Source organism: Chamaea fasciata, unplaced genomic scaffold, assembly GCF_029207755.1.
Source record: "Chamaea fasciata isolate MVZ Bird 193981 ecotype frontalis unplaced genomic scaffold, bChaFas1.0.hap1 SCAF_4, whole genome shotgun sequence".
Classification (NCBI taxonomy): domain Eukaryota; kingdom Metazoa; phylum Chordata; class Aves; order Passeriformes; family Sylviidae; genus Chamaea; species Chamaea fasciata.
Window position 1 is genome coordinate 61,212,894 of NW_027094089.1, and position 24,997 is coordinate 61,237,890.

Genomic DNA, 24,997 nt, shown 5'->3' on the forward strand with positions numbered 1-24,997 from the left:
AATATGAAATAACTGATTTGTCTCTTCTTCAGATGGAAGAAAAATAACTGGAAGAGGCAAAAAAGAATAATCGTGATAACTTCAAAAATATTTTTTTATCAGAAAGAAGGAAATATGTAAAAGGAAACTGGTAATAAGAACAAAGAATGAAGTTTGACATAATATGAGATGTATAAGTAAGATACAATTCTCTTCAGGAGAAATTATCTTCTCTTTTGTATGCTACTAGTTTCAGGAAATAATCACACCATAAAGTTTCCAGCACACTGCACGTTCAAGTGTATGATGAGAAATTTAAACAGGGATTTTCTTATCTGGGCATATATTTGCCATGTGAAAGCAGCTACAAAACCTACCACGTTGTCCTGTGTGACTCCTTTGGGATGAATGGACAGTTTAAGCTGCAGCGTGGTTTGTTGCAGAATACAGACGGTGTTCAGTGAATAATTCTAGTTAGTCCCTAATCATAATCTGTATTTTCAAAGCAGTTTGATCCTTAATGAGGCTTCAGCTGCAAGTGAGATCTCTGCTGGCTCCTGCTGCACCGCAGTAGCTTTAATGGTAAACCACTAAAAAAGCAAGTGAAGAGTTCAAACCAAAACCATCTTTTGCCTTTTCATTTATGTCACCCATCCTTAAGCAAAATTAAAATAATGTAAGATGGTATTACTTATTTGTCAGAAGAATTGTAAAGGAGCTTTAAGTTGCATTTGGAAGACCTCTTTCAAACTCTATACATTAAAATTCTCTCTTACTTAAAATTTTCTTCAAATTCTTCCTTTGCTAACTTAGACATTATTTCCTTTTCTTTCCTTTGATTTTTCTAAAGGATAGAAAATGAAATTGAAACTTCATCTACATTACTATTGTTGAAATATTCTGCATTTAATATTTATTTATGATTTTCCAAAAATAAAGCTGAATCAGCCTTTAAATGGTGTTATGTGTAGGTCTCTATGCCTATAGAACCTATGAAGGTGTTTTTAAAGACACCTGGAAGAATGCAGGGTTAGCTTGGTTTTTGTTTGTGGCTATCAGTGCTGTTGGCCAGCTTTTTCTTGGTCAGTCTGGAACCTGTGAAGTTCAGTTTCTGCAGAGACACCACTTTCAGTGCCATTAAAATACTCTTTAGTAACTGCAGAAGACAAGTGAGGGCTTGAATATCCTTCAGTCTTTGACTATGGCTGCAGCATTTCCTTTCAGACCCTGAGGATTTAATTCAAATATGAAAGCATTATTATTGTCATTAAGTGCAAAATGTGTTTTAAAAGCCATTCATTGCTAACTTCTAAAATGCAGTCACATTGTGTTACTCGTACAGGAATTTTTTTGCACTTTAGGATGCTATATTCATGTTATACTAATTCATAATGACTGTTGTTTTTCACTCCTATATGTTGTCCATTACTTTTTCAAAATTTCAGCTCCCATAGATAGAATTTTTACAGCATTATGACATAGTTATTTTAAGTACTATATTTAAAATTACATAGCACAGAACCCATGAAGAGTAGATTTTTTAATAAAAGATTGTGTTTTATTTAAATATCACTTTTAAAAAAAGTTTACCATGAAAGTAAGAAAAATTACGAAAACCCATGGCACTGTTACAATGGATCATTTAAGAAATTGTTTGTTTTTCCGTTGCTTGGATTGCTTGTGAACAATTTTTAGATTTTTTTCTTTTTTTTTTTTTTCCCCTCAGATTCCTATGTTCAAAATTATCCACTGATTCATCCTTAGTTTTAGTTTGAAAATTATCAGTTCACAGTGATTATTTGAAATTAGAGCTGCCCTTACTTCTGTTGAAGACAAAATGACATGAGATGTCTTTCCTCTTGTATCAGTTGGGAGAACGTGACGGCCTCATTGTGCCGGAGAAAAACCCCAGGAGTCAGCAGAACACATTCAACTTTCATAGAGCTATAAAGTGGTATGAAATATAGTATCCCACAGCTTTTAGTCCTGTAGTATAGTCAGCTAAAGCACTTGAACCTCATCATGGCTAAAGCGTAATTCCATGCGGCTGAGCATGCATCAGCTGTTATTTTTGGGTTTCAGAATTCAGGTGCTTTAGAAGGAGGGTTAGCCTGTCACCAAAAGCATTTATGCTACAAACACAGAATTGATTTTCATAGGTATTCTTGAATACTGGGAGGCAATTTCACCCGTAGAAAAAAAAATACATTGGAATACTTATTGTTGTAGTCTTCTCCAGTCGTGTAAATATTGAGGAAAGTGTATATCAGGTCTCTTAATGGATTTGGGCTCATAAGAAGATACTATTTTTCTTTATGCTTTGAGGGCAGCTGAGAAGAAACCCTCTTTTAGTCACCCTTTCGTGGAAGAAATGTTAAATAGAATGAATTCTCTTTTTTCCTTTCTGATTTTATACTGTGTTGCTGAGATGAATTGTCTTTTCTGCAATTTCCATGCTGAGAAAAGAAGACTCCTTAAATTGATAGAAATGAAAAATTAGACTGGCTTTATAACTTCGTGATTGTTTTATGGTTTGTTTTACTTTCCGTTCTGATTCATGTAATCTTTAATCTCTTTTGCTTTAAATTCCCTATTAATTTTGTTTAATGTTTTCCTGTTTAGAAGATCCTTTAGGAATGCTTTAATACATCTCCATTTTTGCCCACCTCCCCAATATTTTATGGCAATATTTTTTGGTCATGCATTAAGGTAATTAATTACTTAGGGTTTTTGAATGCACTTATGTCTCTCATGATACAAAATTAACCCTCCTTAGGTGAAGAAAAGTCAAACTGGCCATGTTCACAATTATCCAGCATTTAGATTTGAACTTTTGTCAAAGTATGATATATTCAGGAAGTAAATTCTAATAGGATTATCATCTCAAATGTTATTCTGACCTTTTATAAATAAAAAGGCCTACACAGATTATTTTCCTACCCTTGTAAATTAAAAAAAAAAAACAACTAAAAAACCCAACCAAACAAAAAAACCCCAAACCCCAAAAAACCAAACAACAACAACAACAAAAAACAAACCAAACAAAAAAACCAAAAAACAACCCCCCAAAACCAAAAAAAAACCCAAACCCCCCCCCCCAGGACTGTTCTCTGCCACTGAGGTCAGGGCACACAGAGGTCAGTGCACACAGCAGTGTCTACTTTGTTTTTGAACTGGACATATCTTTCAAAAGAGGGTGACCACATTAAAACTGGATTATCCCACCTCCCAAATATTGTTCATTTAGACAGTGAATCATGGGAGATGCTAGCTGTGCTGAAACCAATGCCAGGGATTGTTTTAAACAATGAAACAGTGTTGGTAGTTGAATTTCAGAGTCTTTGTCTGGGAACTAGCACTTACAGAATCATTAGTTGCAATCACGGGGACTGACAGAAACCATCTGGTTTTGGCTGGGGTAGAGTTAATTTTCTTCCCAGTGGCTAGCATGGAGATGTGTGTTGGATTTGTGCTGAAAACCGGGTTAATAACATGGAAATTGTTATTGCTGAGCAGGGCTTGCACAGAGCCAAGGCCTTCTCAGCTTTTTCGTACAGCCACACTGGTGAGGTCTTTGGGGGTGTCTGGAAGCTTGTGAGGGCAAACAACCAGGAGGGCAGGTCACCCCAACTGACCAAAGGGATATTCCAGACCATCTGATATCATGCTCAGTATATAAACTGTGAGGAAGAAGAAGGGGTGTTTGAAGTGATGGCATTTATATTCCCAGGTCACTTTATGTGTAATAGGGCTCTGCTCTCCTGGAGATGGCTGAACGCCTGCCTGTCCTTGGGAAGCAGTGAATTAATTCCTTGTTTTGCTCTGTTTGTGTGTGTGGCTTTTGCTTTCCCTATTAAGCTGTTTTTATCTCAGCCCATGAATTTTCTCACTTTTACCCTTCGAATTCTGTCCCTGATCCCACTGGTGGAGGAATGTGTGAGCGGCTGGGTGAGGACTGGCTGCTGGCTGGACTTCAACCATGTCACCATCCACACCCGCTGTCAATGGGGCATTGACCAGTGATGTTTTCCACAGGAACACTGCCCAGAAGCCTCACGTTGTAAGAATGTCCAATGATCCTGTGGTTACTGAGCAGCTCAATGGCAAAAAAGCCGTCTTCAGATACACAAGCGAGACATTCTTCCCCCATTCTTTTAAGGCCTGCCCTGTTGACGGTAAACAGAGTTTTCCTAACATGAACAGCAGAAGGTGTCACAACGTGAAAGAGTGGCAGCCACTTTTGCCTAGGATAATGTAGGAAGAAGTACTGAATGTGTGTGTCTTTTTTAAGGAGGAACCTGAAGGTAACAGCATTACATACAAGATCGGAGATGAATTCAGTCTCCTTCTCTGTCTGAACAGATTTAAGTATTTCTTGCTCCAGGAAAGCAAATATCTTTCAGACTGTCTTACAGCTGCTCAAGTGATTGAATAGATACCATTTAGTCAGAATCTGTGAAAATAATGTAAGGTTTTTTGGACCAGCCAGAGAGAAATAAAAGATGGGCTAGTGACCAACTGGCATATAGAAAATTGTCATCTAGCATTTTCAATAAAGACTTTTTTTGTCTAGTTATAATGCACTATAAAACACAGATGCTTGGAACAGTGGCTTTGAGAAGCTGTATGTTGCTTAATTCCATCACTGTCTCCAGTATCTTTGTGGTTAGGACACTTGCATGAGGAAAAAGAAAGGTAACCTTAATTCCCTTCAGGCAAGGCAGTTATTTAAACTAGAATCTTCTGCTTCTGGGGAAATGTTCCAACACATTGACTAAGAAGGGAGATAGGAAGAGGGCTGCCTCCTCTGCTTTTTTGATTTGAAAGCATGTTTTGCATTTTCAGTTTAAGATAGTATTTTACAATCCACATTTCTAAATCACTGGTGATGAGACATCTGCGAGCACATATCCGAAAGGTGTAACTCCATCACTATTCGCGTCAGTGAGAATTTATCTGTTCAAACTTTGACTCATCACTTGGGTTCCGGGTCTCCCATGAACGTGAAGCGTATTTTTACGTTGGAAAACGGAAGTTAGGTTTAACACCTTACGGTGACCGCATAGTATCAGGACTCAAATTTCACTACTGCAGGGGGTGAGACATGCTTTTTACCCTGAGTTGCTGTCTGTGGTTACCTGTGCCGTTCGCAACATTCTGGGTCGGAGGGGAAGGAACCCCGTGCTCCTGCACTCCGTGGGGCAGCGGGGCGGCTACCGGCTCGGTACGGCCCTGCCCTCCCGGGGGTGCCGGCAGCCCGGCCCTGCACCTGCCCCGGCCAGGAGCCGCCACCTGCGTTCCGCCTCCCGGCTGTGCCCGGCCCCGCGGAGCGCCGGGGCGGAGCAGGACCCGGCCCGCCCCGCGGATCCGCAGGTAGGGCAGCCACCCCCCCGATCCCGTCCCGTTCTGCCCGTGGCCGGAGTCTCTGCGCCCCCGGCGCTGGCCGATGGATCCCGCGGCGGCGAGGGACGAGCTGTCCCGCTTGCGCGCCCTCTTCCTGGCGTGCGACGCCAGCGGCTCGGGCCGCATCGAACGGGAGGACTTCGCTGCTCTCTGCGCCGAGCTGCGGGTGCGGCCGGCCGAGGCCGAGGCCATCTTCCAGCGCCTCGACAGCGACCGCGACGGGGCCATCACCTTCCCGGAGTTCGCCCGTGGCTTCCGCGGCGCCACGCGGCCGCAGCGCGGTGGCAGCGAGCCGGGGAGCGAGGACATGGAGGAGGAGGAGGCGTCAGCGGCTTGGGTCGCCTCGGGGCTGGAACAACCCTGGAAGGACTTCGAGATGCGGCTCGGGGACGAGGCGAGGTACATCCCCAGGTAAGGTCTGGACCCGCCCGCTCCCTTCCACTTGGACCCCGGCGGTGGGTGCGGTCTGCGGCCCCCGGGTTGTTGGGCTGAGCCGTGGGCAGTCCGGCCCCGCCGCTGCCGAACCGGCCCTGCCGTCCTGCGGGGCGGGAACGGCCCTCCTGGCGGAGCCGCCGCCGTCGCTGATGCAATCCCAGCTGGGTATCGGCCGGGTAACCGCCTGACCCTCGCCCCCCGCGCCTGCAGATGTAGAGAGCCCTCCGCACACCTGCATTCCGGCTGGGGTGGTTTCAAATGCTGTTCTCCCAGTGGGCAGCCGCTCCTGCCTTCCTCTGCTCTGCTGGCAACCCACGTGAGAAAGTCAGGCTTCTAGAACGCACGAGTTGTAAAGTTCTGCTGCCTCCGCAGGAGCTTTCTCCCCGTGCTATTTATTCCCCGACTAGCCCACAGCATTTTTCTTTCAGCCCTGTCAACCTTTTCCTGGTAGAGGCTGACCAGCAACATCGTCACCACCACGTTAACGGTGTTGGTAAATATGGCCCTCGGTCTGATGAGCCCACTGAAGTTTGTGAGAGTCTTTGTCCCGGGTCTCAGTGAAATGAAGGCAGCTGATGGCATCTCGGTTTGAGATTAAACGCGTTTACCACGGGTCTGTCAGTAAGAGGCTGGTTCCAGTGTACAGAGATGCATTTTGGTGACTCTCAGGAATCTGCCTGAAAGCTGAGGTGCTTGAAATTAATATGAAAATACTTGCTATAGAAAGTAGAGAGTGATTCTGCTTCATTTTAAAATTGTAATTTATCATGGAAAACAAGTAATCTGAGTTTCAGGACTTGGTAGCTAGTCAAGGGAGTTTAAAAAGGTAATGTATGTGAATATATGTCTGTGTTGTCTCTATATAGTGCTCCTTAAATTCCTACTTATACCAATAATTTGGTTCCAGCTACATTAAAAATGTGTTTGGATTATGAAGTGAAAAGTTTCTTCAGAGAAATTTTCAGTTACTTAACCTACTACTCATGTGCAAATCTGGAGTCAATTTTCTTTTCTTTTTGGACTAATTCTCTTTTGTCTTATTGGACTGCCCTATTTCAGACAGATCAGTAAATTCTTACAGGTCTGTCTTAATTTGTTCAGGGTGCTTTCCTTGTTAGACACTTGCTTTCACCTGAAAGAGAACAAGAACAAAAGACTGTTTGCAAGCTTGCAGACACAGTTAACCTGAAGTCAGAAACTCATTAGGAGCTGAAAAAAATCTGACTCAGGAACAGTGGTAACTTGTGAAAGTATCTGTCAACTCTTGGTAATAGTTTTGTTTCAGTATCTTGGTTACTGCTTGCAGCAGCAGTTTCAGTATAGTCTAATTGAATATCTAGAATAATAATAGTAAGGAAGAGGTACAGCTTTAATTGGCTCCACTATGCAGACACATCTGGTAGTTTTGCAAAACTCATCATGGCATAATGTGATTTGTGTTATGATACTTTTACATAGAAACTGAAAACAACTAAGATTTGATGGTTAAATGCTATCAGGTAGGCAGTAATTTGATGTAAATGTTTCCTATTCAGGTTCAGATTTGAACATCCTTCATAGTTGGCTGTATTTATTAAGTGTGAGTCAGTGTCAACTGAAAAACAGTGTGCCCTTTGTTTTTTTCTCTCTCCTGTGCTGAAGTGCTGGAAGCAGGTCTGTTTTACAGCTCAACTTCTTTTCCATTTGTCGCCCACATCTTCTTCTGTAGAAACGTATGTGTAAGGTGTTTTTTTTCATGTGAGTAATCCCACTAAAATCATTAGGACCATTTACATGAGTAATGAATATATTGAAATTCTTTGAGGAGCCTTAAGCAGAGTATAACAAAATCAAGTGGAGTACAAGCTGGACTTAAAAAAATATATTTATCTTTTTAAGTTATTTGATTTGTTTTAGTTGTTTATCATTTCAACTTTTTATTCAGGAATAGGCAGTAGTTTGAAAACTAGAACTGGCTTGGAACACACCTCCATCTTCAGTGCTATAAAAGAGCTGGCATCCTTACGTTGTGTTTTATTGCGCTTCTTATATTTGTTGTGACATTGACATCTGTGAGAAAAGTAATTACAGAGGAGAAACTCCCCAAAGCCAGAGGAGTGCAGTTGGTAATCCATATTTTTTAAACTCAGTTGTGTGGTTTTTATCTTGATCATTTTGGAATTCAGTTCCTCAAAATGCTCTGCCTCGTGGCCACCGACTAGCAAGACACAAGACATATATGCTTTGTTGCAATTGAAGTTTATACAGAGAGAAACGAGGCATAGCAAATGGAAGTAGTGAGAAAAGGGTTGAAGTCAGGAGAAAATGCTGCAGTAAACACCTGTTGTCTCTGTCACTCCTCAGCTTGAGTGAATACCCATGGAAATCACAGGGAAGATTTTCACTATACACATGGTTCTGTCTCCATTTCAGAAACTGAAAGTTCAGTTTCTGTGAGCGATCTTTTTGAAAGCATAAATAAGCCTCCATAACATAGTGTGAAACCCATTAGTAGATATGTATCCTGGTCCAGTCCTTAGTGTAGTAGCAGCCATTTAATGCAAAAGTATTTATTGCCAGATACTAAAATAAGCATATATTACAATAAGCATATTTTGAATTTAATTACTTGTTTGAAAATGGTGATTTTATTGTGGGATGGATCATACCCCTGCAATTTGGTTATCAGTTGCACAGTCCTTTCAGATTATACTTCAAAAGATTCAAGTCTGTGCTGAAGCTGAGGTTTTATTGTTTGCAGTTGAGCAGGCCGAGTCACATTAAAGAGACTCTTTACAGCCTTGCTCCTTTCTTCCTCACCTGAACAGATTTTTTTGACTAAATTAAGTTAGATTTCTTGGTAAGGTGGTTACTGTGAGTCAAAGTATTGTTTTCCCTAGCCTTTACTTGTGCTTGGGGGGCAATTAGCCTCTAAGAAAAAAAAAGGAGGAAAGTCTTTCCAGGCTGATAATGTAGAGTCAGACTTTACTGGAATTGTACAGAGGGTTGTTTTTTTGTTTGTTTGTTGTTTTGTTCGTTTTTAATTTCATTTAAATGCAGCTACCCTTCTGCATTGTTAGATTTAATCAGGAATAATGTGTAATTAAACGTAGAATCATGCAATGTCTTTAGTTTATATCTATCTATCTATCTATCTATCTATCTATCTATCTATCTATCTATATCTATAAATATATATCTAGATATATCTCTATATATATCTATCTAGATATATCTAGTGAATTGCCAGCTGGATATATTTTTTATTGAGAAGTCAGCAATGTTTGTTAGTATTCCTCTGGGAAGTATTTGCAATGGTACAGGATTGGACCAAAAAGAAACTTACCTTTTTGGTGCTCCAGGCAGTGGAGCACTGCCACACTGGAAGTGTTTAGGCCTTGATGGTGTTAGTGGATATTGCATTCTTTCTTGTGGCCAGTCTCGGTGGCAAGGCTGAAAGGCTCCCTCCATGCTCCTAATAGACAGATGTATTCCTTTAGGTGTGTGGGAATGTCTCCCAAATGGCAATACTTTTCCATTCCTCAGCATGAACAAGGAATAATCTAACATCCTTTGACACTACAAGAGAAATCCTGTTCTTATGAAGTTATGACATTTCTCTCTCTGTAAATTACAGTCAAAAAACTTTCTGGAAAACAGATTTTTAAATTTCAGTGTGAAAGACTTCAGTCAGAAAGAACAAAGGTTTGGGACTGTCAAAAAGACTAAGCCCTACCAGGCAACTTTTGTGTAATATTTGGCAAATAGGATAATCTTGTTGGAAAATGAGCTAAATTAATTAGAGCATGAATGGGTGGATTAATCAGAAGCAGAAAGTTTGTGTCCCTATTTCCAGTTAATTCTGCTGCCTCTGAGAGGCCTCATGCTCCATTGCTTTTTAGTCTTTGAGTGTTTTACTTGTGTACCTTGTACTTTCAGCCAAACTGACTATTCATCAGACTCAGATTTTAGTGCTGCCTGATTGTGAGATTTGGTGCCTCATACAGTTCCAAAGTCTCTTAATGTTATTATGATAACAGTATGCCCCCAGTCATGTCATCTGGACCTGTATGGAAAATATCTGGGGGATGTGATCAGATGAGAAAAGCATGCTGTTCTTAATGTGAGCTACTTAAACTGTAAACACAGGTGATGCTCGTGAGATATACTACTGTACTAAAGCGAAGAAGAGAAGCTCTGCTGCATAAAAAACCTGTCCAAAACCTGTCATGCTCTTGCTGTCATGAACTAGGATGGATTTTTGTCAATATAGAACACAATATTAACTTTTGTCAGCAATTTGTGTTTACTTCCATGAGATGATGAGCCATGATGTCAGAACTGGAAAGGTTTCCTTGGAAGTTGAAGCATGTTCCCTGGAGAGGGGATAGAGGCAAATCCAGAGAAAAAACAGATGCTGTGTCATTTTTTTTGTCACAGTGCTGGAGAGGTGATCTCTTCTGTAAGAATGTTGTCTTGTCTTTTAATATGTATCATGACAGGAGGTTGAGAGATGAGCTCTGCTGGAAATGTGATGGATGCCTTTGTGAGAGCTAAATGACTTTCTGAGCTACCTTAAGTTTTACTGCTCCTCGGATTTTTGCTTTAATTAAAATGGCATATTTACCAACTAACTTAAGAACTGTAACATTCATTTTCCTGGATTATTTTCCTGGTGTCATCATTTGCCATAATGTCTTTGAGGTGTTCTCCTTTTCCACAGACTTCATCATTCCCTTCCTGTCCCAGTCTTTTCCACTGCTGCTCCACTGGCTCTAAATCACGCCTCTAAGGGAACAGCATTCATGCTTTGGGAGCATTAAAAATACTTCCTCTGGGAATCAGACCTTGGCTGTCGGATCTGGGGATTACCAGTTTGATCATCTTCTTTTAATGCAGCCTGTTTCTGAAGGGGCAGATACATAAAAAGAAAAGGTAGTATTAAAAAACCCATAGTGCTTGAAATTGACAAATTAGTTTGAATTTTACACTGTGTTAAAATTCTGTGTAATCTGTTCTTCCTTAAGGCACTTAATCTAGAGAAAGTGTTCGGCACTCATCAGCTGTGACAAAGTTTCCAATCTGTATCATATTTTTTTGTTCTTTTCTGGTCACTGTAACAGTGGCATAACCAATGCGTCAGTCTTTTGGAAAAGGTGTACGGCTCCATCTCTTGGAGGCATACATAGGGTGCTGGTCTCCAGTATAAGGGCAATTATGAGATGCATAATGCTTGAGCTTTGTTTTGTTCTGACCACCCAGCTCAGACCTTCCCAGTTCAGACTACCTTACGCTTCATCTCTTCATGTCTGTACCAGAACAGAACCTCTACATGTGATCAGAGCGATTTTACAAGGTGACCTACAGTAGAAAGAGATCATTAGAATAGTGTTCTAAAACCAAGTACTGCCCTTAGGGTCAGACTGGGGGGCCTGTGTAGCATAGCATATTCTTTCTGGTGACTATATAGGGAGCACATGTAAGATACTGAGCAACTCTGGAGTTGTTATTAGTTGAAAAATTCCATCACCTTCCTCTGAACTGCATTCAGAGTGTGGATTATTAGGCAAATGGTCACTGTACAATCAGCAAACGAGAAATAATACTATGAATTGATAAGGATTAAACGAAATTATGACACAATATAATCTAAATATCTGATATTCCCAAAATCAGTGTTGTGGGAATTTTTGGTGTGGGTCTTCCCTCCCGCTCCCTTCTGCTCCTCTTCTATTCAACCATGGTATTTTAAATCTATCATATTAGAAATTGCATTATAATCAGAGCCGTTTTCTGTATGCAGTTCTTGCAGGAATGCTCTGAAACCATGTGAATACTGTAACTTTGCTTAAGTTAACTCATATGAAGCTGTGCAAATATTGACTAATTACTCTTACTAAGTACTAATTTTACAGATGGTGTATGCTATAAAAACTTTGAAATGAGGTAAGGTAAAGCCAAAGCAGTCCTTGGCTACACTGCTATACTTTTTGTGGGTACTAGTGTTTGGTGTCTACACTTTGCAGAAGCAGCAGAAATAAATGCCTGCATGATGAGTAGTGTAACCATAGTGCCAGATGGACAAAGTGATAGACTTTCATGCCATATATTAAAAATAATGCTTTCTATGCATTAGTATTTGTGAATACCTTTTAAGTTGCACACTAACATAGTTGTGTTGGTGTGGAACTCAAAGGTGTGCAAATAAATACACTGAAAAATAAATCTAGGATTTCAAGGAAATCCAGTTTTAAAGGACATGTCCAAGCATTTGAGATTAATTTTGCTGAAAATTTTGTCCAGCAAAAGGAGAGACTATTTAGAATTCAAGTCAGCTTCGTGAAATCCATTTGTAAGGTCTTCTTTGATAATTAATTTTGAATACCTAAGGAATTTGCGGAAAGAAATAGCATGTATTCAAGAAGAAGTGAGGACAAACAAATTGGGTAATATTCATTGCAGCTAATCTGCCCTGCTGCAGCAGTGTCACTGATATTCACCAAAGACTGTAAAAACAGAGGAATGATTAAAAATATAAAAATAGCAATTTGGAACAAATTTGAAGACAGAAAGTCTTCAAATACTTACTGCATGTTGATACAGAGTCCACATAATTGCTGCTACCTTCATCATGGATTAATGGATACTTGGAGTGACTAAATCACTTACAGTCTTTCTAGTTCATGAAAGTGTATTACATCTTCCTGAAAGTATAAGTGATTAAGTAATCCAGCTAATTTTGTTGCATGAGTTTGGTTTCTCATTTCTTTTGTTTTGGTGGTTTTTTATGATTTTTTTAAAATTGTAGATGTAGTAGTTGTGAGTCTACTTTTAAATTAACGATTAAATGATACATCCTGTATCATTGCTGTAGAAGCACTCCTATAGGTATTATTGAGAGTTTCAGTGACCAGTTGTGATCTTTCCAGGCCCTTTCCAGAATCCTGCATGGTTGTGGTTGTATGGATGTTGCTTGCCTTCTTAATCCTAGGTACTGCTTTCTAAAACTGTGTTGCTGAATTATTTTGAATCCATCTGTGTGGTAGCTGGTCATTGGGCTAAGAAGGGATATGAAATATAGAAGGTTTTTTTATTCTCAGAGGGAGAATAAAACGTCACAGTAACTACTTTGAGTTTCTGACTACTACATCTTAAAGTAGACTTAGCTGTATGGCAGAGGGTCAGCATCAAAGACATACTGATTTCTAGCTTCAGTTCAGGCATGTGTATTTCCAGGTCACAGAATATTCTGAGTTGGAAGGGACCAACGGGGATCATCTAGGCCAACTCTTAAGTAAATGGCCCACACAGGTATTGGACTCACAGCCTGGTGTTTATTAGCACCATGCTCTAACTAACTGATCTCAGGTTTGCATATATTTTGAAAAAATCACAGGATAATAACATTTCGAAGGAACCTTCAGAGATCATCTGTCGCCCTGATTCTTTAGCCTTCTGATGACTGTTTACATATTTCTAGTGGAGTCTCACGAATGTAACATAAACAAGTAGATTGTTTTCATTCCAGTCTGTGATGGACTGGTGAACTGACCACTAGGTCAGAAAGGTGTTCCTCTCATCAACCAATCCTTGACCAAATTCCAAATCCTATTTAAATAGCAAATGATAATAAACTTCCTCTTTCTCTGCTCACCTCTGAACCTGAGTGACTGTGGTTCTTTCGTGTGCCTACCGGTGACAATCATCCAGTCCAGCCTCCCTGCCAAGGCGAGGTCAGCTAAGAGCAGGTTACACAGGAATCTGGCCAGGTGTGTTTTGAATGTCTCTAGAGAGGGACACTCCACAATACCTTTGGGAAGCCTCTTCCAGGGCTCTGTCAGCCTCAACATAAAGAGGCTTTTCCTCGTGTTGAGGTGAAACTTTCTGTGTTTTAATTTAGGGCCATTGCTCTAGTTTAGGGCTCATTGTCCTGTCACTGGGCACCACTGAAAAGAGTCTTACGTGATCCTCTTGGCACCCACCTTTAAGATATTTATATGTGTTAATGAGATCCCCTCAGTCATCTCTTCTCCAGACTAAACAGGCAGTCTCCAGCAGTCTCTCCTAGATTGGAATCTCTCCTCCAGACCCTAAATCACCTTTGTGACCCTCGGCTGGACCGTCTCCAGTAGCTCCTTGTCTTCCTTGTCCTGAGGAGCCCAGAACTGGACACTGTACCCCAGATACAGCCTCACCAGGGCCAAGTACAGGTGCAACTCCCTCAGCCTTCTGGCCATGGTGTTCCCAGTGCCCCTCAGGATACCCCTGGCCCTCCACAAGGGCACTGCCAGCTCGTGGACAGCCTGTGATCCACCAAGAGTTCCAGGTCCTTCTCCACGAGCTGCTCTGTAGGAGCACCCCCTGCCCTGTCCTGGCACTTGGGGTTGTCCCTACTCAGGTGTGGGACCCGACGCCTGCCCATGTTGAAATCATTAAGTTTCTCTCTGCCCAACTCTCCAGCCTATCCAGGTCCCGCGGAATGGCAGCAGAACCTTCAGGTGGGTCAGCCACTCCCTCAATTTAGTGAGGTGGCTGATTTGCTGAGGTTACATTCTATCCCTTCATCTGAGCCATTGATAAACAAATTGAACAAGACTGGTTCCAGTATTAATCCCTGGAGAATGCCACTGACTAGAGGAATCCAGGACGATTCTGGAAATAACTTCAGCAGTTTTTTAAATGCAAATCAATAAATGAATAAATATACATTTGAGGAGTTCTTAAATGTTATATTATTTGTACAGTTATGTAGCATCTGATGATCAGATAAATCTGTTCATTATTGCAACTGTTTGTGAACCTCAGCATTATTCTGTTTAGAATACATTTTGAAAAAAAAAGTTGTGTGCATACATTGGAAGATATGTAACTTACTAAATTCAGGGAAGCATAAGCCTTTGTAAAGGAAATTGTTTGCAAGAAAGAAACATGTATGTGCATAGAAATTTCTCAGGCATCAGTAAATCTTTGTCTCTTTGTGCTGCGTTTATGTTTCTCTGTCTCAAAATGAATGTCAACATTTCAGCTGGAAACAAGTATTACAATGTCCTGAAGTAGCTAAATTGTTTAAAAGGGAATTTGAGCTATAATAACAGTTTTGGTACTGTTTTAATTAAGTTAGACCTTCAGTGGAGAAATCACATACAAGAAACAGAGCGCTGCAACATTGCTAAAGCTGTGGAATTGCTTCAAGTGGGAAAAAATGAAGAGAATATACACTGATTGTTGATACTGTGTGTATGGTGGAGGTATTAAATAGCACTACCTCTACTGAAGATAGGAAAACTTCAGCTGTCTGACAAGGAGGATTGTTTAATCAGAGTTCAAGCTTTAATTAGCACCAAAAAGAGGACATATATTTGTGATGTTAGATATGGCGTTAGACTTAAACTTGCAAAACATTATTTTTGGTTGCATTTCTTCTTCTGATAACATGTATTTCCTCATTACTGGCCTGTTTTTTTCCACCTTTCTAGACTTGATCTTCTAAGTTCCTTTTTTTCCATTTGTTTTTTAAGTTGCTGAATACCTGTTCATGTTCTAGCATATGTCAAGTCTATGTCAAGCAGATTCAGTTTTCCTTAGGACAGCTAAATTCTGTTACAGAATATTTTCTGGTGTGTTGTCTAATGTAATCCAGGAATTGGAACCTAGCGTGTAAAACAAAGGTTTGCATGACATACCAGTAGCATGAACTGAAATCAGTGCTATTTATGTACTGGACTTTGTAATAGTGGTTTGCCTCTTATGCTATTTTTTTTTTTAATCTTGTAACGGTTCTTTGTTCTGATAGTTATAACAGTATGCAATCTATGTAAGTTAGTCCAGATTAAATAGAAATTAGAATATACTATTCTTGCTTTGGGGCAGCTTTTCACTATGAATTTCAGGAGAACTTTTAACAACTAAAATACCTACAGAAATGTTTTCTTTCTTCTTTATGAGATATATCTGTCATTTTTCACATGAGAGTCATGACCAGAATTAACTTCATATAACAACGAATTTATTTGGGTATAGACCAGACTCATTTGTCTGAAATTGAAGAGCTTTATTATTTTGCCTACAGCCCACCTCCCTCTATCCCCTTTCCCTTTTAACTTAGGTAGTTGGTGTTCATACCCATTTTCAATCTTTATGCAACCTCCTGAAATCTTAGGTTTCTTCACAGATTATGGTTAACATTCCAGCAATCAAGAAACTTGATGTACATTGTGGGTTACTCCAGTGGCATTCTCTTCACTACACTATGGATAGAAGTAAAAAAATAATTCATCAGGCAGTTTGGGGCTTTTTTGCAATAGCTATAATAAAGCAGAGAAGTGGTAAACATAAATTTAAAAGAATTTAGACATACTGTACTGAGTGTTCAAAGCCTCTATCTAGTTTGGTAAATTTTAAAAATAGGCAAAGATGGGAATATCTTAATTTGTAGTAAGGTTTTCAAACCTGTAATAGAACATTGTTCCAAGTAAGTGAATTAAAATGTGCATATCTTTCTTTTTCAGACACGAGCAGGTCAGTGTTCTGTATCAGAACATACACATAGCAGAACCAAGATTAATCCAGCCATACGAGCATGTCATTAAGAACTTCATCCAAGAGATAAAACTTCAAAGCATAGAGATGGAAACTCTGGCCATAGCAGTAAAAAGGTATAGTGAATCGTGTTTCTAATTCAGTTCTGCAGTTTCTTTTTTTTTTCTTTTCTCGTGCTTCTTTTGATTAAACTACTGACAGTTAATGCCAAAATAGGCAATGCAAAGTATTTGCATGAACTGAGTTCTAAAGTTAGTTTGTATGCATACCCTTGTGCAAAAGCACATATAGCAGCCTGCAAATGATAAGATGTTCATACTTTCGATAAATTCTGGACCAAATTTTTGCAAACTCTGTTTGTAAATGCCTTAAAACATTCTTCCTTGGCTGCAGCCTTGAGTTTTATCATATTTGTCCACTCTACTTTCATTTTAGAAATCTTTTTTTTTTGCTTCATGAGCTTCAAGGAGTGTATTTATCTGTTTTAACTACTTGGCACTGTCATTCTCACGTTGTAGCTGCCCTAACCAAACAGATTGGACAGAGATCTCGTACATGTGGGTGATACAAGTTGCTTTTGAAGACTCTTCATAGGATATCAAGAGGAACCTTTATCTTTGTAATTTAATTTTAAAAATGCAGATGTGATGTATTTCATGCTAATCATCAGCTTGCAGCTATTATTTAAAATCTAATTTGCCAGTTATTTTGAATTATCTTCAAATTTCCACTCAGATATTTTGAATTATCTTCAAAATAATTCGGGATTTAGGCTCCCAGCTGCAGTAGTTTCAAGGTCTGGGCAATGTTAAACTCTTCCCATGTCCATCTGTCTGTCTTGATTTGTTTCAGCTGAAGTAAGCAGTTGTGTTTCCCACAATGTTTATTTCAGTCCTGAAGGCAATTCCTAAGAGAATATTTTCCTCAAAATTTTAGAGCTCAGGACAAAGCAGCAGTTCAACTCAGTGAGTTAGAGGAAGAGATGGAACTACGGATACAGGCTGCAGAGCATAAAGTTAAAAAGGAAGTGAGTATTTTATATTTACAGAATTTCATAATTACTAAACTTTCAGTGGTCTTATGTAGGATTGATGGTGTGGTTTTTGATCCTGATGGACTGACTCAAAGCTGCTGTAGGCAGGGCCTGGATTAAAAAAAGGTTATCCATGAGATAAAAAATGGATTATCTTAATGCTTATCCATGAGATAAAAAATGGATTATCTTAATGCTTTCCTAAAGAGAAGTATCTGTTTAAGTGTAATAAACCAAGAAAAAAAAGTCTTTCCTTTTTGTGGGAACATACTGGACAAGAAGAGTTTTTTTCTGAGACCAATATTGGAAACAGTCTGGGCAAAATGATATTTTGGCAGTAAAGAATGCAGTCTAGCACTCCTAGTAAAAGAATTTATGTAGAATTTATTGTTTGGATTGTTTACTCCTGCTTTCTATATCTGCCTTTCTTTCCTCCATTCCCTTGTAACTACATTTGATCGACCTAAGAGAGGGTAGCTGTGGTAACAGTGTGTGAGGGTCTGGGCCTTTTAAACTTCATGGGAAGTTCTGATGATTGATTTGCTCAATTTTAGCTGTTGTTTCAACCCAGTTGCTGTCTATGTGAAAAGGTGTAAAAATCCTCTTCTTTTACCCAGGGAGAAATACATTAGAGCAACATGTGACTTCATAATTCAAAGGAGCAAGACCAGCTCCCTGCTTCATTTTGAGTTGTTACTATATTCATTTAAGATAAGCCAAACTTTATATGGGCATAAAAATAACAGTTTGTGGAAGTGTTGTAATGTGGGCATAAGATATGCATTAATTAAAACATATACTATGGGCATAATTATTGCTTGGTAGGACACTCAGTATACTGAACATATGTATATATTTGCTGTGGGTTCTTTCACCAGAGTATTCGCAGAACCAGAAGCAACCAAGTGCTGTCTGCTAACTTGCTAATTATAAGTAGTTCACACTAACTGATACGCTAAGGTGAATGGTATTCTGATAGATTTACTTCAAATAGTCTTTTTTTCCTGTACAAGAGAAAACAGTCCTGCTGCACCCTAAAAGCCTATTGTGTTTCTAGAAACAAAATATAATGGCATAAAAATGTTAAAGCCATCACTTCTACAAAAAAAAGGTGTGTTTTAATATGTTTAACTAATGGTAATGCAGCTCTTAGTGGGGATAAATTTTCACTTGCAGAGAAACTAAGTTGTTAATGTTTAGAAATCAAGTACATTTTCTCTGAAAAATTACTCTTCTCAAAAAATAATAAATTACGGAAAAAGCTCTGAATACTCTTTTTCACTGTCTTAAAAAATGACTGGAATGTGTGTGTTTGCTTACTCTGAGAACATACACAGTTGTGTACTAGAATTATGCAAAAGTCAACCTTCTATGTATTGTCTAATTCTAGTCTGTATTCTCAGTCACTGTTTGCATCTAGCCATAGGTATGAAAGATGGTCTGTTAACTTGTTTCTCACAAGGCTTTTTTCATTTTCACTCTCCAGTGTTCCTTGTAGCTCCTAGCTCCACATACCGCACCTACTAAAACGCCCTGAGAGTAAATGTTAAGTTGTTTACTTTGTGGGAATGTACTAAGCCATTAATCTTAATGTCTGTAATCAAGGCTATTGTTTGTCAGAGTGATCTCGCTCATGCCACCGGGACACCTGCTTCTGAATGAGCCTATCCTGTATTTTGTTTCTTCAAGGGAAGCAAATAGTTACCAAACAATACTTAGGAGTCTATATAGTTGTCAACAGTGGGGGAATTCACCTTAAATTGATTACTTTGATTATTGTTTTAAAACACAATGTCAGCGTTACCTACAGGAAATTCTAATTCTGAATACTAAGCAAAGTCCATGCAGGCCTCTTCCATGTGAAAATTCAACCTGTCTCATTGGCCGCACTTGTCGTTGCTGCATTTCGATTTCTTGTGTTGTGAAACTGGAGTCCTTGGGGAGTGACTGGAGTGAGTGAAACACACCAGTCTATAGCACACCGCACACACAATTCTTCTCATTGTGGTTGATCCAGCCTCTTCCTAAAATCTCTCTAATTTGATTAATATAAATTATAATTATTCCTGATTTGGTTAAAATAAATCTCTCTAATTTGACTAAAATTAATTTCAGAATGTTGTACATGGTTTGATACACAGACTGAGTACTGTATACAGATATTGGTATTTAGACTGAGCACCTGCACTGGTTTCAAACACAGTGAGAAAACTAAACTCATTCCAGTTGTCACCTTTCACCCCCTCTGCTCCTTCCAGTAATGGAGGAAACTAGGAGAAATTATAAACTAGAAATACAGTTTACCGGAAAGCTGCAATAATGACAACACTATTAATAATACAGGGTACACAAGGCAAAGAGAGAGTTTTACCCACAAAAGGGCACTCACCTCTAAAGGTCCCTGTGTGCAGTACTTGCTACAATCTCTAAACACAGGCAAAATGATGACCATCCTGATGGCAGCTCCCCATTCCATGGAGGAAAACAAAAGCAGCATTCCTGGAGGCTCTCACGGCTCAATCTCCTCCCCCTGGACCTCTGAAGAAGACAGGGGGAACCCAAAACCTGGAAAGAGAGTTTGTCTGAATAAGGAGTTATGCTGCCAAGATGCTGATTCCAGTGGTGGTGGCAGTACCAATGCAGCCCCTCTCTCTCTCTGGGGCCGTGATGGTGGCAGCAGTGCAGATATCTGGGCTCTCTCTATGGTGATGGCAGCAGTCATGGGACAGTGGCTTCAGCAGCTTCAACAGGGGCTCTGTCCCAGTGCTCAACATCTGTGCAGTCCTGATTCCAGCCCGGCACACACCCTGTCCTGGAAAAAGATGGCACTGCTCTCTTTTCCATCCACGACATTTTTCCTGCTGAGACAATCCTGGTGATGTGGATGGTATTGAATAGACAGCCCTGGAACCACCCGCTTGTCTCTGTTCTGGGACAGTACTATTTGAAACTAGAGGTGCTATCTGCTTGCTTTTTACTGACAGGGGTCTGTAACATTCCAGCACTTGCAAGCAAAAAACTTTAAAAGAAAAACAGAAGTAAAACTACTGTGATATTGAGAATGTTAAGCACAGGAATCGTGAATAAAAAACACTGAAACACTTTGCTTTCATGCCACCAATTTATTTCTGTAAGTGTTGTATAAGTGGGCTGCAGTTACAGAATCAGAATCTATGGATCTTAAGGAAGGGACAGAATGGAAAGACACATTTGTTTAAATGAAAAGTATGTGCTTTCCAAACCAATGAATGAATCTTTTAATAAGCATTTGAAACTTGTCTCAACTTCTAATGAGATTGAAAATGTTTCAGGAGAAGCAAAAAGCTGAAGAAGCACTAAATGAGCTGAAACGCCAGTATGACACTGAAGTTGGGGATCTTCAGGTGACAATAAAAAAACTTAAAAAGGTAAGTGAGTTGGAGTCTGGTGAGTTTAAATGTTTTGAGAGATTTTGTCCTTATGAAATGCCTCCCTCAAAATGGATAATCATAACTGTAGGTTTCTAATTTAATTTGTATTAGTAAATGGCAACTGCACATAATTTTAAGTTGTGTTGTCATTCTGTGCTTTTGTATTTATGCTGTGTAATCTGTTGAAATACCTAGGAAGGGGAGAAGCAGCTATTACCTAAACTCTGTGGCTTAACAATTTTCTAGGTCCATCAAATTATTAAATTGCAGTTACCTAGTCTTGTATTTGGTCCATTAGAAATAGTCCAATATATTGCAGCTAAATATTTGTAATTTATACATAAAGATGGAATTAGTAGTCCAGATATAGTAATTTACAGTATAGTGCCTTTTAGAACCCAACTGCAATCAGATCTTGTAATTTGATACCTAATAGTAAAGTAAACTGAAATCTCAGGAATGATGTTCTGGGGTATTTTGTAATTTGGGTTTAATTTTGTCCTTGGTTTTTGCTGTAAGTTTTACCAGAATTATAGCAAGCAAAGTGGATATATTTTTGAGTTTGTATTTAATTGCACTTTAAAGAACGTTTGTAGAAATGGAACATGAGATCTTCTTGTCCAAATACTATATAGCTGAGATAGTAATGGTTTTGTGTATTTTTTTTAAGTTAATGTTTCCATCTGTTTCTGTTTTAATAGTTTGTCTTCTGTCTCACTAGTTGTGAGTATTTGTTACTCAAAGAGTGCAAAATGTATATCAATTTTCTAGAAAGCTAGTAATTTTTGAAATAATGCTGTCTGCTTCATTCGGAAAAACTCCTAAGTTTTAAAATCTTTAGTTACTGTAAAACCTTTCAAGGATTATTTATTGTGATTTCCATAATTTTTTTTTTTAATCAGAACAATCAAATACATTAATTGTGCATTTTTTTTAATACTTCAAGCTGGAGGAGCAATCCAAATACGTCAGTCGAAGGGAAGATGTAGTTGAACTGAAAAAAAGAATACATGATATGTTGCTAGTAAGTAAGAGATTATTATCATTAACATACTAAATTAGCCTCAGTTTTAGTGTCTGCAATACAGGTTGTTATACTAGTGGGGATTTGGATTTTGATTTTTGTTTGTTTGGGGTTTTTTTTTTTTTTTTTTTACTTTTAGTACTGGTAAGGTAGAAAGTAAACTTTTAAAGTTATGGGTATGTGGATCTTTTAAGATGAAAAAGTACCTGTTTAAATGTATACACATTCTGTGCAGGACATTTAGAAATGGCTTGAGATGATGTGGTCCCATTTTTTTGTAACTGAATGGAAAAATGAAAGTTAAGAGATTCTTGCATGTTAATTTACTGACTTTTTTGTTGATTTAGTGTTCTTTCATGTTCTTTCACTCTCTATGCCAAATTTTATAGTGTTTTTGTTTTTATTTAACTTTGATGATTTTTATTCTATTACTATAATATATCAACATTTTGTGGAGGTGACTAGGACAGCTAACATCTAATATCTTCCTTTTTTGAAGGAAAATCAGAGACTTAAGAAAGATCTTCTAGAAGCGCAGACAAATATAGCTTTTCTACAGAGTGAATTAGATGCCTTGAAAAGCGAGTATGCAGATCAGTCTTTGAGCACTGAGAGGTAAGTTACTTCTACATGATATTTTCACCAGGGAAAAACAAAATCTATTTTCTGATGTAATTATTATGTATACAGTTGGCAACTGTTATTTTCCTAAGTTTGCATTAAAGGGTAGGTACATGTTTGATACCGTGTCATCAATGCTGTTCACTTTTCTTGTTAGGTTTCTGAAAGAGCAAGTTCTGGTTCTGATGCAAACTCTCACAATCTTGCAGGAATATCCATTGATTTTAGTGGAGCTTTATTAGGAATAAAACACCAGTACAGCATCAGGCATTTGTTTTCTTCATGGCTTGCACTCACATGAGTATCTGTATGAATATTAGGGAGAATAGTTTTGGAAGCCTTCTATGTCTCGCTTAACCATTTATTTTTCTAAAGTGAATGAAAGTTACTTCTAGTTACTCTTTTAAAGGAGTCTGCCAAAGGCAATATGGTGAAAATATAAGAATATCCTATTAAGTATAAGTTAATTTAACTGCGGTGTTTGTTTTTGTTTTTTTTTCCAGGGATCTAGAAATTATCCGAGAGTATACAGAAGACAGAGATAATCTGGAAAGACAAATTGAAATACTTCAGTAAGTTTTTAGTAATTCAGTTTTTTATTATCAAACTTTGTCCCAACATATTTGGTATAAATGTTTTTGTATGCAAAAGATCGGGTTGAACTTTGGGAAAAAGTGCCAAGTGAAAAGACTGAAATGGCCTAAATTACCATAAAAGGTGTTCTCAGTTGTCATAAATGTTACTGTGATAATAACTCTGCTGTGGTGCTGGCCCACTAACACTTCTGTTGGTTTCTTTCCATTTCTTTTCTTAGCCCCACTAACTTTCATTTCTTTATAATAAGCTGAATGCAGTTTGGGTCTATACATGCTATCAGAAAAATTAATGCCTGGCTCCTTTTTCTACTGGCTTTGCCTCTCCAGTAACTCCTGTCTTACTGTTGTCTGGAAAGTACTAAGAGTGTGCAGTATGTATGATGAATTGTATTTGTCTTCAGAATCCCCTCAGCAATATTTAAAAGGTAGTCATTTTGTACTTTGTACCAGAAATGGCTGGTCTAGTTGTTTTGTTGTGCAGGGTTTTTGTTTTTTTGTGACCATTCCTACAGTATATTTTTTTCCACTCAGCTGACCAGAGACCATGTGTACAAGTGAAAATGGGCTTCCTTGGCTGCAACTGAAGCTTAAAATGCACAGTGATGTTTTCAGATAATTTATTTGAGTATCTGTCAATATATTTCTAGTTTCATGTTACTCTTTAGTGTTTAGCTAAAGAAAAAAAGGGGTTCTCCAAAAGTGTTTTTAAAGTTTTTCTTTTTGAGAAGTTATATACTTTTTCATGTTTTCTCTAGTTCTGCAAGTTAAACTGTGTTCTCTTGTTAGATCAGCTAATAGAAAGTTACATGACAGCAACGATGGTTTAAGAACTGCACTTGAAAACAGTTTCAGCAAGTACAACAGATCATTGGTATGTATTTATGCATTGTCATGGAAGGTGTAGGAATCAACACAGCAAATTTAAAGTACCTCAGTGGGTACTGAGAAAGTTGAGTTTTATTCAGTGGACTCACTGTGGGAATAATCTTGTGTAGTTTTGTTAGATTTTACTTACGTTTTGTTAAATAATGGAAGTTTTGTTAAAACATAGCTGCTTTCTGAGGTGCTCTGGAAAGTAACTTTTTAAAATTTGTTGTGATTTTTAGTGACGTGAATAAATCAACAGTTTCCCTTGTGCTAAAGGGAATGTATTTGTGTTTTGCATGGGAGTGTCTGACCACTGACAACACACTTTCTCAGAAAACTTCCCTGTTTTAGGAGCAAGGTCTTAGCTTGAACTTTTTTCCAGGCAAGTCACAGGGAAAATGAATAGCATGGGCTACTAGACAGAGACCTTAGTCATACCCTTTTGGGCTCTCAGAACTGCATTGGAGTCTCTTTTAACAAATGTCACCCAACATCCTCCGAACTAGAGAAAGAAAGGCTTGAAAGTAAGAAGTTATTGCACTGTCATTTTGCAGTCCTGTGAAATGTGTTAAAACTCTTAAACTAATGATTTGGCATCATAAGGAAAGCAGATAGCTTTTTTTAGAAGGATGGAAGCAGAATAATGGGCCCACAAAGATAATACTGGACAGGAAGGAGGAAAATAGGGGGTCAGGTGTCTGCCTGTTTCCAGTATTCCATACCAGTGAATGTGACTCCTTTTGCTGGTACAAGCCACCAGAGATTCATTACAGATGCAACAGTGAATACCATTTCCAGCTGTCATGCCTGGAAATATAAATGAGCGTATTACAGAGAAGACAGAAGAAGCTGTTTCCAGTGAATAAATGTATGGTATGGAGGCACAGCAGAATGTACAAAATATTTTGTCACATTCAAGACCTTTCCTTCACTATCTCTCTCAAGAACTAGGAGGTAGCTCTCCTGAAAATAACTCAACTAGTGACAATTACGCTTTCTATTTAGTAGTCAGCATGCCAGGGTCTAAATACCACTTTTCAAAGCTTAGCATTTCAGAGTCTTCAGGTGTGGATGAAATCACCCTCTTGGAAATTCTATTGTCTTTTGCGGT

The 24,997-nt window shown here is 38.7% G+C and overlaps 1 protein-coding gene across 1 annotated transcript in view; it reads left to right on the forward strand.

Annotated features, from left to right (window-relative positions):
• Window positions 1-5,371: 5,371 nt before the first annotated feature.
• RASEF (RAS and EF-hand domain containing) overlaps window positions 5,372-24,997 on the forward strand; it is a 35,030-nt gene continuing 15,404 nt past the window's right edge. Inside the window, exons 1-8 of the mRNA XM_066181773.1 lie at window positions 5,372-5,793; window positions 16,305-16,451; window positions 17,272-17,362; window positions 20,680-20,775; window positions 21,725-21,802; window positions 22,302-22,417; window positions 22,927-22,995; window positions 23,806-23,890. Of these exons, the coding sequence (XP_066037870.1) occupies window positions 5,426-5,793; window positions 16,305-16,451; window positions 17,272-17,362; window positions 20,680-20,775; window positions 21,725-21,802; window positions 22,302-22,417; window positions 22,927-22,995; window positions 23,806-23,890 (1,050 nt within the window). The 5' untranslated portion in view covers window positions 5,372-5,425. The remainder of the gene's footprint in view (window positions 5,794-16,304; window positions 16,452-17,271; window positions 17,363-20,679; window positions 20,776-21,724; window positions 21,803-22,301; window positions 22,418-22,926; window positions 22,996-23,805; window positions 23,891-24,997) is intronic.